Here is a 15,519-nt window from a genome sequence, read left to right as displayed (position 1 = left end):
TAGAGCATACGGGCTTCAGCATCTGAGAAATCAGGAAGGAATTCTGGCTTTGCCATTTACTAGTTGTACGACCTTAGGCAAGTTATTTAAAATGGGTCTTACATAGAAAACAAACTTATGGTTACCAAAGGGGAAAGGGGTAGGGGATAAATAAGGAGTCTGGGATTAAGAGGTACATACTACTATATATAAAATAGATAAACAGTAAGGATCTACTGTACAGCACAGAGAGCTACATTCAATGTCTTGTAATAAACTGTAATGGAAAAGAAGCCGAAAAAGTATATATATGTATAACTTAATATTTTTCTGTACACCTGAAACTAACACAATATTGTAAATCAACTATACTTCAATCTAAAAAATAGGTCTTAATTTTCTCATTTATATTCATTAACATATCAAATGTCTATGGGCAAGACAGGTGAAAAACAATGGCATTTCTCATCTTCTTTTCTTTTTTTTTTGAGACAGGATATATCTATTGCTGTGTCATCAGGGTATTCAATATAAATTCAGTACAACATGACTTCTGAAATACCATTCTGTCATGGTCACACACATATAAAGGAAAATGTAGAAATGATTTATATATGATGATAGCCCAGGAATTGTTTCTAAAATCATTATTTACGACAAAATTATTTCTATATTCAGGTTTTAATAATGGAACTCAAAGCCTACTAAAGTAGACTAAAAAAGAAGAAATAATTCATCAGTTATATTTTATTGAGCAACTACTATGTGATCATTGTTATGTTAGGTGCCATGGTAGACTAAAATATAATCAGGTAGAGTCCCTGTTCTGAAGCTGTTTATGCTTTGCTCTATGGTAAATACTAAGTGACAAATAGAATTAAAAAAATTAATATCCATACGAACACAATATTTTCTGATTTCTTATTTGTTTACTAGACACTCTGCCAAAGAATATTACAACTATTACCTCATTTAAACCTCAAAACAACTCTCTGATGCAGTGAGAATTACAACCCCCATTTTACAGATAAGGCTTAAAAATTTGGGTATAGCAATTTGTTTGAGATAACACAGCAAGTAAGTAAGAAAGTTTGGATTGAACTCAGATTCTATGTCTGCACTGCCCAGCAGGTTAATCACCAGCCACATGGGGCTATTTAATTTAACTAAAATTAGATAACATTAAACATTCAATTCTTCTTTTGCATTAGACATATTACAAGGGCTCGATCCACAGTCACAGACTCCATCTGATCTGAGACACCAAGCTTTTCATCTTTACACTCTACTTCCCTACCTGAAATTAAAATGCTAAGTTGTATGAAACAGAATATAAAGGCTGGTAAAATTCAGAAGGGAGAAGAATCTATATAATTGTAAATAATCAGGCTTATGATTATTGATGATGGATCATAAATTCCATGAGGGCAGAAACTTGTCTGTCATGTTCACTTTTTTATCCTCGGCATTAATAAAGTGATTGGTAATCGAGCCATGCCTCAAAAATATTCATTGAACGGGTGGATAAAAAGTGGATGAATAAATGTTTGAAGACGGGTTTGGCGAATATGTATGATTTCGGTCCATAAGTTGCTAGAAAGCAGCTTACAGAGGAATAGCCTGACCCCGACTCTAGATGTTATAATGAACAGGCTGTATTTCTTGGACAGCACATAGAAATATTTACACCGATTAGACCATAAGGCCAGAATCCACATTCCTTCCAAATATTTCCAAATTATGCATGAATTGATAATAACCTAAGACTGGCTAAGGTCAGAGTAATTGCCATTTAATTGGCTTCAAATATACTAATGATTATGATAATGTTGATACTGAAGAGACTTAATAGGCCTGGGGATAAATGTAAGAGAGCAGGGGGTGAATCCGGGGAGGGGGGTGGCACAGGGAGGGGATAATTACAGAGGTCATAAGCTTGGAAACCACCAAATGGCAACTCACTATGGTGGTGAAGAAACTTTGCTTTTAGAAGAAATTTTGGAACAAAAAAATGTTCAAAAGGTAGGGTGGGGGGAGGGCAGAGGAAGGAAGAGGAAGTTGTATGCCCCAAAAAAGTTAGGTATGAGGGAAAAGTTTAATTGGGCGAAATTAACTGGACATAGAGAAGCCACTAAATAAGGGCTCAGGAGGCCACAAGGAAATCACTTGTAGCTGAGAATTGAGAGGCAGGCCGGGCAAAATGAACTTCACTTCCTAAGTGGGTAACGTGCTGGCTGGAACTGAGAAACAGAACCGGAAATTTATACAGAGCTAAGCAGAAACACATGCTAAGTGAAACAAGGTAACGCAAATGATCTCATTCTTACATAGTCTACTCCTTCAATTTCCCGCATCCCAAATATACCTAAAAAGTGCTAATCAAACAGTCCAGGCACCTAAAACTAGGACTACGCAGCCTATGTAGAAAAGACTCACAGTTGAAAATGTCATCGTTGAGAAAAATAGGGAAAGGATTATGACTTTAGATACACATCATTTTTGGAGAGACAGGGTAACCCAAGGGCAATCACTAAGAAACCCTCCCTTTGGGTTCTGACATCGGACCCATGATATCCCAACCGCCGTGTAGAAGCAGGGGCTCTTGCAATTGGGGCTTTAAGAGTGGAAATCCTCACACTCCTGTCAAAGGTCTCTATAAAGCTTCCTGCCTCCAAAATCATTTCCATGTGCTTCTCTTTTAACGGCATGATTCACAGTCACGTCAATATTAAAAAGCGTAGAAGCTGAAGTCAGGTAAAAACAAAATGAGGATGAGTGGCTACTCAGCTGAACTCCACGGCACCTGGGAAGCAGCTTCGAAGGCGCCTGGGCCGTGCTGTCTGCCCGGGGCAGGCTGGGTGGGAGCGGCAGGGCCTCGATATTTGTTCTCGTGGCCACAAAGCCGCACTGGCTCTCCAACAGCACAATCTGCCGTTCACTTAAGTCTGGTTCGCCAGGAAGCCCAAGGATGGACTCCCCACCAGTACCATCAGGCTCAGGGAACTTGGCGAGCACCAGGCACCCCAGACTTCTGCCAGCTAATTGGCTTTGGGGAAGCCGCTGACCTACTCTCCACTGAGTGGCTTTTGTGAACCTGGAACCCAGCCTGCCGCTCATCATTGATCAACCTTGGCCGAGCCAGCTGGCTTATTCTTTTGCAGACAGCTTGCCTCAGGGAAGCTGGTTGGTGGCTCGACAACCTACTAAGAGAGAGAGACTTCAAAGCGAACGAAATCACGTCTGATGCCTTGGATAACACAGAGGGAGCAGAGTTCTGCGTAGCCTCAACAAGTACGGTAACTAACACGTTAGAAATGGTGCCCAAAGGAAATAAAACCATGGAGCTCTTCATTAAACGGGCCTTATTCAAATATATACCAGAATTCCTTTGCATTAAACTTAAGCATAATGTCTTAAACAACAGGGCCACGTTGATATACGCGGGTATTGGTGAAAGGGAACAAAAATCTGTTGTCTGGAGGCTGGTGGGGAAAAATTCCACATCCAACAGAGTCCTATATGGCGGGGGCCTCCCCTCCCCACTTACCATGCTGTCACTAGACTTCTAGTGCAAGAGCAAATGTTGAAGCAGGTTCTTTCCCCCTTGGGGCAAAATCCATTGGGGATTTTTAATAATCCAAAAGGAATAAAAATTGGTAGCATATTAGATAAATGCTGGCTTCCTATTTCAAATTCACAAATGGAAATGACAAATGAGGACAATCAAATAAATGATTAACTATTAATAGTATTCCCATTAAAGCACGAGGAAGGAAGCTAAAAGAACCGTTCCTTATAATTGCAATCTTTCTGTCTTCTCTCACACTAAGGCAGCGAGCGAGGGTAGATGTATTCAGTTCAAATAATTCTCAGTGCTGCGTTTGGTAAGATCACACGAGAGAATCTCTCCACTTCATTTCTACTGTAATTGTTATTTTCGAAAAATATATAAATATAAAATGGTTCCAGAGAACCAAAGGTCCACAGGAAATATGTGATAGACTAAGATTCACATGGGTTAGATACAGAATCATGGACAAATCTTGAAAACATTAGTATTTCAATTTTCCCCATTTATAAGACAGATAAGATTGTAATATCCCAGCGGTCCACTATGGCCACATCCTCAAAACAACTGAGGCAGATGGTACTCAAAGTCAGTGACTCAGATTCACTGCTCTCTACAAACTTACAAGGAATTTGGTTCTGAACTTCACTTAACTAAAAACTGGAGCCAGAGAGTAAAACTATGTCACCAAACAAAACGTTCCCCTCTGCTCCAATTGGGATTTAAATAAGATGTCACACACTGCTTGACACAGAGACCCCCGAAATCGGGTTCCCAGGAACCGAACAGCTTAAGTGTTGTTGATGTTCATTCACACAGTTTATAACTGGCAAGTTATTCTAAAGTTTATGTTGAGATCTCAAGAATCTCATAGTGGGAAGTCACCATGAAAGATCTTCTAGTCTAATCCCCACATGACACTTGAAATTGTTCTCTACATCATCTCTCATAGTGATGGGAAACTTACTGCCTTTCGACACAGTTCATTCTATTTCCGGACGTGAAGTAAAGAACTCAAAGCAATCAAGTGAGCCTTGGTTCGGAAAAAAACTGGTTTATTTAAGTAATCTTTTAAGAGCTCAGTATCTCATAATACCCATAGCCGCTGAAGAATCCCAAGCTAAATGTATAGAATATTCCTACTGTATTAAACAAATACAGAGAATAAGCAGTAGAGCCAGAAAGCCTGCTCTAAAACCCAGACTCCATCATGCATTGTGAGAACTCTGGCAAGTAACATAATCTCTCTAAGCTTTTCTCTCCTCTGTGAAATGGGGAAATACCCACCTCTGGAGGTCACCGTAAGGCTTAACAAAAAAAATAAAAATCCAACTAAAGCACATAGTACATAGCCTAATGCACACTGAGCTCTCACGAATAAGTGTTATTACTCTTACCCTCAAAATCTTTGCTATTCATTTGAAGACTATTCAGGCTTTCATACCAACAAAGCATGACAAAAAAAACCCAGAAGTCATCATCTGGTAGTGCAGTACCTGTACACGAAATAAGTTTTCGTGGCACCTTAAGTATATTCCCAACAGCTTAATGTCAAGACAGAGCTCACGAAAACGGTGCTCTTTGCTATTGCTTACATTATAACTTGGGAGTTTTGTTTAATCCTCTGCATTAATGAGGGAGCTTCTTAGGATACTATTACAACAGAGAGTGCAAGAAATACCGGTGAGGTCAATGCAGTTCTACTAACTGTCATCTAACAGAGAAATATATTCCTTGAATACCATTAAAGCTTTCTCCTTTTCTTTGTTCTCCTTTTTGAAGGCAGTAGGAACCCAAATTTCCCTACCAATAATTTCTGTTTTTGACTTGGTAGCATAATGATATTAGACTTGGGGGAAAAAAAATCCACCTTGGCAACATCTTATTCAGAGGTTTTTACAAAAGATATTTTGCTAGGATAAATTGCTCTAAGCAGGTTCTTTAAGTAAGCAAAAACAAATCTGTTTGTTAATAAATGGGCTGAGTAGTTTTTGTATTTTTTAAAGAGAATCTACCTGGAAAAATGCTACAGCCTTTAAATGAACATTTTATTAAAATGGAAGATATGAAACAGAAGGGTCATTAGATAAGTTGCTCTTTGCTGCTTCTGCTGATAGGGTAAACCCAGAAGACTCTGAGTTCCCACTGCCATATATAAATCAAAACACAAGCTGTAGTTGCAGCAAAACAGTTCTGGGATAAGTTTTCTTTATAACCTGGGGGCTCAAGACAACTGACTGGGGAGATGTAATGGCAGCTAAATGAATAAATGCATAATCTGTGCTCTGTCTCATATGTATGTATATATGTACACACACACACACACACACACACACACACACAATGCCTTCTCCAAACTAAAAAGTAGAAATAGGAAGTATACACTATGGATTATGATAAGATAGCTCAGAATAAATAGGGTCTCTGGACAAAGAATCCTCTACTGTGGAGGAATCCTCTATACTCCTATCATTTTTTCCACTCAAAGATTTCCTAAATATGAGGTAGGTCTTATTAATCGATGAGACAGAGCAAAAGATGAGGGCCTTCCATTCTACACAGACTGGCAATGCTTGATGGATTTTAAATGATTTGGCAAGCCAAAAGATTTACGCAGGGCATACATGGCATGAGCCTTTTAAGGTACTAGAGAACCAGGAAATGAAAATGAAAGAGCATTCTAGATCTTCATACTTTTTCAGGTTAATTTCTTTCCCAGGGACCTATCTAGAAACAGACACTAACTCAGCTTGACCAAAATGAACGGACCTGAATGCATTGTTCTATGCAGTGTCCTTTTAAAAATTAATTAATTTTATTTTTGGCTGCGTTGGGTCTTCGTTGCTGCGTGCGGGCTTTCTCTAGTTGCAGTGAGCAGGGGCTTCTCTTGTTGCAGAGCACAGGCTCTAGGCACGTGGGCTTCGGTAGTTGTGGTACATGGGCTCAGGAGTTGTGGCTCGTGGGCTCTAGAGCACAGGCTCAGTAGTTATGGCGCATAGGCTTAGTTGTTCCATGGCATGTGGGACCTTCCCGGACCAGGGCTTGAACCTGTGTCCCCTGCATTGGCAGGCAAATTCTCAACCACTGTGCCACCAGGGAAGTCCCTCTATGCAGCATCTTTAACCTTGCCATTCCCCACTCCACAGCTCCTGGTACACAATGCCTTCTCCAACTCACTCTATGCCCAATATTCTAGCTGCTCGGTTATCCTGTAAAGACCTTTCCTGGGCCGAGCCCCACCATTATCTGTATCTTCAGTGGCCTCATTAAACTCCAGGTGAAAAGTCTGGTTTCCCCATTCAGAATCCTAAGGAAAAGTCCCTTCCTTATGAATGCCCTTTATGCATGTATCATAGGCACAAACCCCTTGTTAAACCTACAAGTTCTGCTGCTTCCTGGGAGTGCCAGCACTGTTTCCCATTTTCTCCACCCTTAAATGAATACTTCGGGCCACTACTGGCCTGCTGTACTGAGATGGTGGGCAATCAACCCACAGCTGGAGCAGGAAAGACCCCTTTTTGGGCCAAGCCTGCAACATGGCTTGATAGAGCTACAGGAGGGGTCTGAGAATATGACATACCTGACTTTCATCTCACTCCCACTGATCTGCAATGGGACCTTGGGTTAAGTTACTAAAACACTCTGAACCTGGAGTTCCTCATCTGATTAATGAGAATCTGGCACTCAGGGTCCCACTATTTTCCTCTCAGTGAGGTTTTAAGGTGATAATAAAACTGTAATATCCTGCACCTTTCCACATTATTTCCAATGCTGATTCCCAACCACTGCTTTGACTTTACCCTGAACAGGAAGACTCACGATTATACCATATCTTGTAAATTGTCAGCCTAGAATCTTCACCCTTCTATTTTTTAGACTTTTAAAAAGTGGAGGAAAATATGGAGCACCTCTGTAATAGAAACTTACTTTAAAGATGTCAAATCAGATATGAAATGTAAATATGGTTATCGACAAAACACATATAACATTGTTATGTGTTTTGTTTGTTTTAATGGCTCATTTTCCCCCAGAAGGCACTTAAAATTATATAAACTCACTCTTCTCCTCTCCCACTTATGGCAATGTTTTTATTTTAAAAATCTAACAACAAAACTTCAAATATATCTGACCAGTAGCAACACGGCAACCCGTGATGAGCCTTTAGATGCCCACAGAAATAAAACTCTACTGACTGCACTTCAATTTATTAACAAGAGATGGTAGGGGCTGTGAGGAAATAAAGAGGAAAAGTTTTTCAAACACTACAAAAATACATGATCAAGACTTCAAGTCCTAAGTATTTAAATACCTATTAATTGTTCTACTGTTCCTTCAACTCCCTTCTATTAACTTTGACAAAAATAACATACCTCCTGCTTTTCTAGAAAGATGGAAAGCATCCAAAGAATTATTCAGTTAAGACAAAATTTACAAAGTAGCACAATTCACTAGCCATGTCTATCGAATCATAGCTCTTACTGTATTTTCAAACTTATGGACATAGTCATCAGCAGCGGTAATAATTATAAGTATCTTTGTGTCATATATTGGTACTATGTTTCTAGAGACATTATATCATTTTTAACAAAACTTATAGAATTTTAGAATAGAAGAGATGAGAAAGAAAGTAGTCTAACTGCTCCCGGGCACATACGGAAATAAAGGCAGAGTTGAATGGACTTGCTTAAAATCACAATGCAAGGTTGTGGAAAATCAGAATTAAAAGCCAAAGCACAATTAAAAGCCAAAGCTTCTCCCACGTGTCTGGCAACAGACACGTGGGAGAAGCTCAGTTAATATTTATGGAGGTGTGCTAAAACTTATTTCTCTCCTCTGATTTTTATCCACGATGGTCTGATATCAAAGTTACCTCAGTAAAATTTAATGTACCTATGAAGTTAGTAGAATTCTTATATTTCTTCTAATGTACCTATGAGGTTAGTAGAATTCTTATATTTCTTCTTGTTTGAAAAGGTGTGTGATTTGTCCATTTGCTTTGGTAGACAAAGGATTAAGTTCCATATTTATAAATAAATAGGTTGAAGCAAGTGAGTCCTAGAGGTCATATACCTTGCCCCAGGTCCAGGAGGAGACAGAGCCAGGGCTTGAATCTAGATCCACCTGACCTTAAAGCTTGACCCCTACCGTCTCCAGCAACAATAGCTAACCTTGATCTGGTCCTTGCTCTGGGTCACATGGTATGCTAAGCACCTAACCTGCAGAATCTTATTGGCTATGCACAACATTTTCTTTGCAAATACTATTATCGCACTACCATTTTGCAAATGATGAAAGCGATGATTAGAAGGGTTAAGTAACCACCTCTTTAAAGGCAATGTGACAAGCACAATTTCTTGGCATGAAATAACTAAACCAGTCCGCCAGGCTGCCTGGGTTCGTCTGTACTACGGCATGCAGGCTGGCCTGGCTGGGGAATATAATATTGCACACAAATGTGCATCTCTTGCTCTCATGTGTAAGAGTCAAAGAAAAATACTTGAGTCGCCAAGGTGAAACCCATCACGCCAATAAAGAGCAAAAAGCCTCTCTTCAATCTTCGGATCCATGAATTCTATACGTAAATAAAATAATTATTGCTTTCATAAAATGTCTGTTTGCCACTGACAGAGAGAAAACCGAACCAGTATGTCCTACAATAGCCTTTAAATAACTAAGGAGAAAGATCAAAATAAAAATAAATCTTGACTAGATTTATAGGTACACGTTGATTAGTTCTTGTTTTTTCCTTCAAATAAACAATACCTGAAAAAAATGAAAAGGGAATGTTGAGACCAGATATCTTGTAATAGATGGGTTTTCTCTGACATACAGTATGGTATAATGCCAAAAAAATAATGCTGGCCCATCATTCGTGAGGCTTGGCAGAAAGGGGAGCCCAGAAAAAGCGAAGGGGATTTTTCAGGATGCGGAGTGGTGCAACAACTTGGATTTGAACAAAGTACCATTTTTTTTAACTGTACTTCTCACAGTTTTATGTTGTTGCATTTTGATTGTTTTCCCCACACAACTGTTTCTTTGCTTCCACTGGTAACAATATTTTGATTCAAATATTCTAATATTAAAACCAAACATGGTTCATCTGGATATGATTCTGGTGCTGTCTAATGATAAGCCACGTCTTATAGGAATTTAATTACACACACTGCGATGTAACTGGAGTTGTTTACCCACTAAGCCACCACTTCCATTTCGTACCTCACATCATTAGTAGAAATGCCACTCAGTAAAACCAAGACATTATTTTTAAAAGAATAAAAGTCTCATCTTTTTATAAACGCCCTATTTAATGAAAACATCTTCATTTCCCTCAAGCAGCATTTTATCTAAGATGCACATGGCTAGGTGAATAAAAATCCCTGTGAAAGGAAAGAAGATTCCCATCAAAGCTGTTGAAATCTGATTTCATTTCAGATTCTAGAACTCATGTTGTTTTCTGTTTAAATAGATTTGGTCTGTCAATTTCCCGACCTGCTGTGCCATCAGCCTGTATGGACTGCTGTGGCCAACATGGGGGTTGTACAGACAAATATTATTACGGACCGGTAATCGAATTGAACAGGTTTACATTGGAATAGATTTACAACATCATGATCTCTGACATACTGCATGGGACTGAAACCCCTCTCCATCCATAAAGATACATTTAAGACAGTATCATTCTCTTCAGTCTGAGAAGGTAAGCCTTGAGCCAAGGAGATGGCCAAACATAACTGTGCATTTATATGCAGGGTGTAATGCAATATTTCATTGTATTTTTTTAAGGACAGAAGAAAAAGAGTATTCCATATTTACTCATAACTATCATCTCCTTTCTATTTGGGGGAAGGGGCGTAGAGATATTTTTCCACCAAAGTGGGCACAAGGAAGTAAAGGAAAATAAATTATTTTTTGAGTATATCAGCAACAGCAGCAATTCCCTTGAAAACAGTCCCTCTAAAGGCTTGATAACAGCAACTGAAGAGGTGTGAATTATAGATAAGCACCCGTTCTATTTACTTTCACCAACAATGTTTAATTAAACACAGTTCACACCTTTTCAGTCACTCTAACCACCCTTCAAGATTGCTCCTTCTTGAAAACACAATGGGGAAAATTATTTAGGGGAAAATGTTTTCTACTTCCTCCTTAAAACTGGAAGGGCAAATAGGTGAGTACACTAGTAGTAAAATCAAACTGCTCAAAAAAATCCTATTTACCTGGACATGGAGGTGTATCTCCATGTAGTTTAGTTTTTAACAATAAAATCCAAATCTAGGACATACCCATTCAAAGTGTTAATTGATACATTACTTTTATAACATTTTTAAAACACTGATTTGCTTTTGGAAAATAATGATTCCTCAAGTCCAAACTCTAAATTAAGCCTTTTCAAATGAGCCTAAGTTTGGTTTGAGTCTCTATAGCTCAACTAAGTGGCAATATAAAGATAATTAAGACCAAAAATATTATTGTCAATCACTTGTTACACTCTGAAATATGTTTTGTTTGCTACTCTGCTATGAGGTTTAAGGCAATTACTAAGGTAATGTTTCCACCACAAGAAAGTCAGCTATCACCACTGTCCTAACTCAGAGGAAAACTCTTTGTCATATGGGTTGGGTTGTTATCGTTGGGTTATTATTCATATGTTTTCCTTTGTTAAAATTGTTATCCTTTTAGTATCTTCCACATAAGCTTTCTTCTAGCAAGAGAAACCATATCTGTCATTTTCACTGTGGCATCACTGGAGCCTAGAATAGTGCTTGGCACATGAGAGGAACTTAATAAATATTTAGGAAATGCATTATAAATGCAAAACGTGTTCACTGTGGAGAAATCCTAACAGTGCCAAAAGCTATAGAGTAAACAAGAAAAGTACTCCCTACCCTGACTTTTTTTCTAGGTACTAGTGTTAACACTGGTACCAATCTTTATCCTTCCTTCTGTTTCTCCATGGATATACCATCGTAATGTGCATGTATTAATATAAATTATTACAGTACAAATTTGTATAAAATTTTTATTTAATATAAATTTAATAGCATATTTTATATAAAATATATTTATATGTAAATTGAATCATCCTACTAGGCAATTTGTTTTCTTTTTTTAATTATTGAATTAAAGTTGATTTACAATGTTGTGTTAGTTTCAGGTGTACAGCAAAGTGATGCAGTTATACATATACACACACACATATATATCTTTTTCGGATTCTTTTCTATTATAGGCTATTACAAGATATTGAATATAGTTCCCTGTGCTATAGAGTAGGTCCTTGTTGTTTATTTATTTTATATATAGTAGTGTGTATCTGTTAATCTCAAACTCCTAATTTATCCCTCCCCCCTCAATTTCCCCTTTGGCAACCACAGGTTTGTTTTCTGTGTCTGTGAGTCTATTTCTGTTTTGTAAATAAGTTCATTTGTGTCATTTTATTAGATTCCACATATAAGTGATATATATGATTTTTGTCTTTCTCTCTCTGACTTACTTCACTTAGTATGATAATCTCTAGGTCCATCCATGTTGCTGCAGGCAATCTGTTTTTTATTTTATTTTTTTACTTGGCAAATATCTTGGTTTTCATGATATGGCTTTCATGATAAAGTTACACGCTTGTTTACAATTATTTTTCAAGTTGAGGATGAGAAGACTTTGGGAGAATCTTCTTAGTTCCTAGCCAGTGGAGGAGTTAATCTTAGTGGACAAGAGAAAAATAGCATGAATTCCACGTACCCAAATACAATCTGCTTCATTAATCTTCCTATGACATGGTTCACAGTAAAAATCTTGGAATAAGAACAAGCCAGGAAAAATTATGAGATCTGGTGATGCCATACCTAATTAAAGCTCTGGTTCATTCATGAGGAATAAATACTTGGATCTACTTGGATTTTGAAGTTAAAAAATAGGTGATCTCGGGACTTCCCTGGTGGTGCAGTGGTTAGGAATCCACCTGCCAGTTCAGGGAACACGGGTTCGAGCCCTGGTCCGGGAAGATCCCACATGCCATGGACCAACTAAGCCCGTATGCCACAACTACTAAGCCTGCGCTCTAGAGCCCGCAAGCTACAGCAACTGAAGCCCACGCACCTAGGGCCTGTGCTCCACAACAAGAGAAGTCACCACAATGAGAGGCCCACGCACCATGGCGAGGAGTGGCCCCAGCTCGCAGCAACTAGAGAAAACCCACGCACAGCAATGAAGACCCAACGCAGCCAAAAATAAATAAATAAATAAAGTTACTAAAAAAAAAAAAAAAAAAAAAAAAGCCTGTAAAAAAAATAGGTGATCTCCAGTAACAACAAATTATACAAACTCATAAGGCCGACTCCAGGAACAAGATACAGTCTATGACTCAACAGAAACAGTACATTTAAATATTTAATTTACCTCATATTCTTTCAATGACCATATTTCCATTTTGTTACTGTATAAAATTATCATATTTATTTTAAACTCTGGCAAATTTTCTGAAGAGAAGGAAACAGTGAAACCTAAATGCAGTATATAAAATGCACATCTACAAAGCACATACCTATACAGAAATATATTAAAAACAAACCCAAAACTAAACCTAGGCCTCCCACAGAAAAGAACAATTTTTCTCCATCTCCAAGCTAAAATGTTAGTTTCACTAGACATACTGAAATATACAAAGATTTCAGGAACTTTGATTTAGGTGGGGGACTTGAGTGAATTCTAGAATCTATTTGGGTTCAGTTCCTGGCTCTACCCTCATCTGCTGTGGGAACTTAGGCAATTCATTTAGCACGGAATACATGCTCATCGTTATTATTTTGTGTTTGTTGTTGTTATCCTCAACTGAAAGCAACAATTTTAATATCATTGTTACAAACTATAATAGAAGATAAGTCCCAAAGATAAGATTAGAAAAGAATAAAGAGTACTTTAAACGTAAGATGAATTTTTAAAAAAGAAAGAAAGAAAACGGTATGCATATGAAGTGATGGATGTGTTAATTACCTTGATTATGGCAATTATTTCAAAATATATATTAATGAAATACAGGTCATCTACCTTAAAAATACACAATTTTTATTTGTCAGTTATACCTCAGTAAAGATGGGGGGGGATCCCTCTGTAGACGTAGTAGTGAAAAGAAAGCAAAAAGACAATGACAGTAGCCTCTTGGCTACCATTCATCCTTTGCCTTCTGCAAACAGTAAAGATGAAAAGAAACCGAACTGCCAAGCATACCTGGTGGGTTTAGCTACACATCAGATGTGTCCTACCTTGTCCCTTCCTGTTGATGTCAAGCAGTTAGCCACGAGAGATCAGCAAGTCCAGGTATAAAGGAGGAGTATTCTGCTATCAGATTCAGGATACTTACTGTGACCCCAGAGTTGCCTGGTTTCTCTAATATTTTTGTAATTCCCTGTATATCCCGCACCCCCAGCCTAAAGTACAGGAGCAGTAGCACACAGCCTTACCTTCTTTGAGCATGCCCACTTTTAAACACTTCATGAAGCGGCAAGCCTGGCAGGATTTACGTCTGCGCTTTGTGATTTCACATTCATTCGTGGCAGGGCAGCTATATTCTATATTACCTAAAACATAGAGTTTAAGAAAAGAAGCTGTTAGATTTGCAAGACCCAGGCAATCCTAGCATCCCCAAGGCAACACCAACTCTGCTACTCCTGCCGTCCTCCCTCAAAAAAAAGTCAACAGGAGTCATGAGGATGTCACAAATATCATGGAGCCAGATGTTCGCTATAACCACTGAAGATGCATCAAACAATGAGAAGATACATGGTGAAGCTCTTCAAAAGATTAAGCTTAGAATCAGCCTTTAAAATTGTGCTTCATCCACTCATACAAAGTAGCGGTCTTCCAGAATTCGAGGATCCAAAAGAAATCTCCCAGCAGATTATTTCCATAAAGACACCAACATCAAAACCGTATTACAGGGCTTCCCTGGTGGCGCAGTGGTTGAGAGTCCGCCTGCCGATGCAGGGGACATGGGTTCGTGCCCCAGTCCGGGAAGATCCCACATGCCGTGGAGCGGCTGGGCCCGTGAGCCATGGCCGCTGAGCCTGCGCGTCCGAAGCCTGTGCTCCACAACGGGAGAGGCCACAGCAGTGAGAGGCCCGCGTACCGCAAAAAAACCCAAAACAAAATAAAACAAAAAAAAAGTATTACAGTATCATCCATCCTGGATTTCTTTTGGTTACTAATGCCCTGATGCATCAGACTTTTTGTCTCTCTGATACTGAACAGTACAAATCTCACTGTGAAAAATGATCAGCAGGCTAATTTGGGACTGCGCAGTAAGCTCCTTGAGGGCAGGGACTGAAGCTACATGGTTCTCGCTTCATCACTTACCAGAGCCTTACAATACAATTTTACTCTTGGAAAATGTTTACCGATGATGATGATCACCACCATCATCACTACTATCATCACCACCATCACCATCATCACCACCATCACCACCATCATTACCATCATCATCACCATCACCACCATCATTACCATCATCACCACCATCACCATCATCACCACTATCACCACCATCACCATCATCATCACCATCACCACCATCACCATCATCATCACCATCACCACCATCATCACTACCATCATCACCACCATCACCACCATCATTACCATCATCATCACCACCATCATTACCATCATCACCATCACCACCATCATTACCATCATCACCACCACCATCACTATCTTCATTACAACCGTCATCATCACCATCTTCATTACAACCATCATGACCACCATCATCACCGTCATCATCATCATGTTTATTAAATTACTTGCATAATGAATTCCAAACACTCAAGCTGCATGGAAGTGTTATAAATAAATGAGATTATATTCTTAATATTACAGTTTACATCATTTACGTTAGTAACAACAGATCTGAAGTGATAAGGATGTCACCAGAAGATCCAAACTTTAACTTGCAATTTTTCAATTAGTGCCAAAGA

The 15,519-nt window shown here is 38.7% G+C and overlaps 1 protein-coding gene across 2 annotated transcripts in view; it reads right to left on the bottom strand.

The window, feature by feature from the left end:
* The window catches only part of ESRRG (estrogen related receptor gamma), a 583,686-nt gene that overhangs the window by 132,463 nt on the left and 435,704 nt on the right, over window positions 1-15,519 (bottom strand). For both annotated transcript variants that reach the window (XM_065892087.1, XM_065892078.1), the window contains exon 3: window positions 14,005-14,121. In XM_065892087.1, the coding sequence (XP_065748159.1) occupies window positions 14,005-14,121 (117 nt within the window). The remainder of the gene's footprint in view (window positions 1-14,004; window positions 14,122-15,519) is intronic.

The sequence above is a fragment of the Phocoena phocoena genome, chromosome 1 (assembly GCF_963924675.1).
Source record: "Phocoena phocoena chromosome 1, mPhoPho1.1, whole genome shotgun sequence".
Taxonomy (NCBI): domain Eukaryota; kingdom Metazoa; phylum Chordata; class Mammalia; order Artiodactyla; family Phocoenidae; genus Phocoena; species Phocoena phocoena.
Note: the sequence above shows the minus strand (reverse complement) of the source record. Positions and strands in the feature narration are given on the sequence as shown.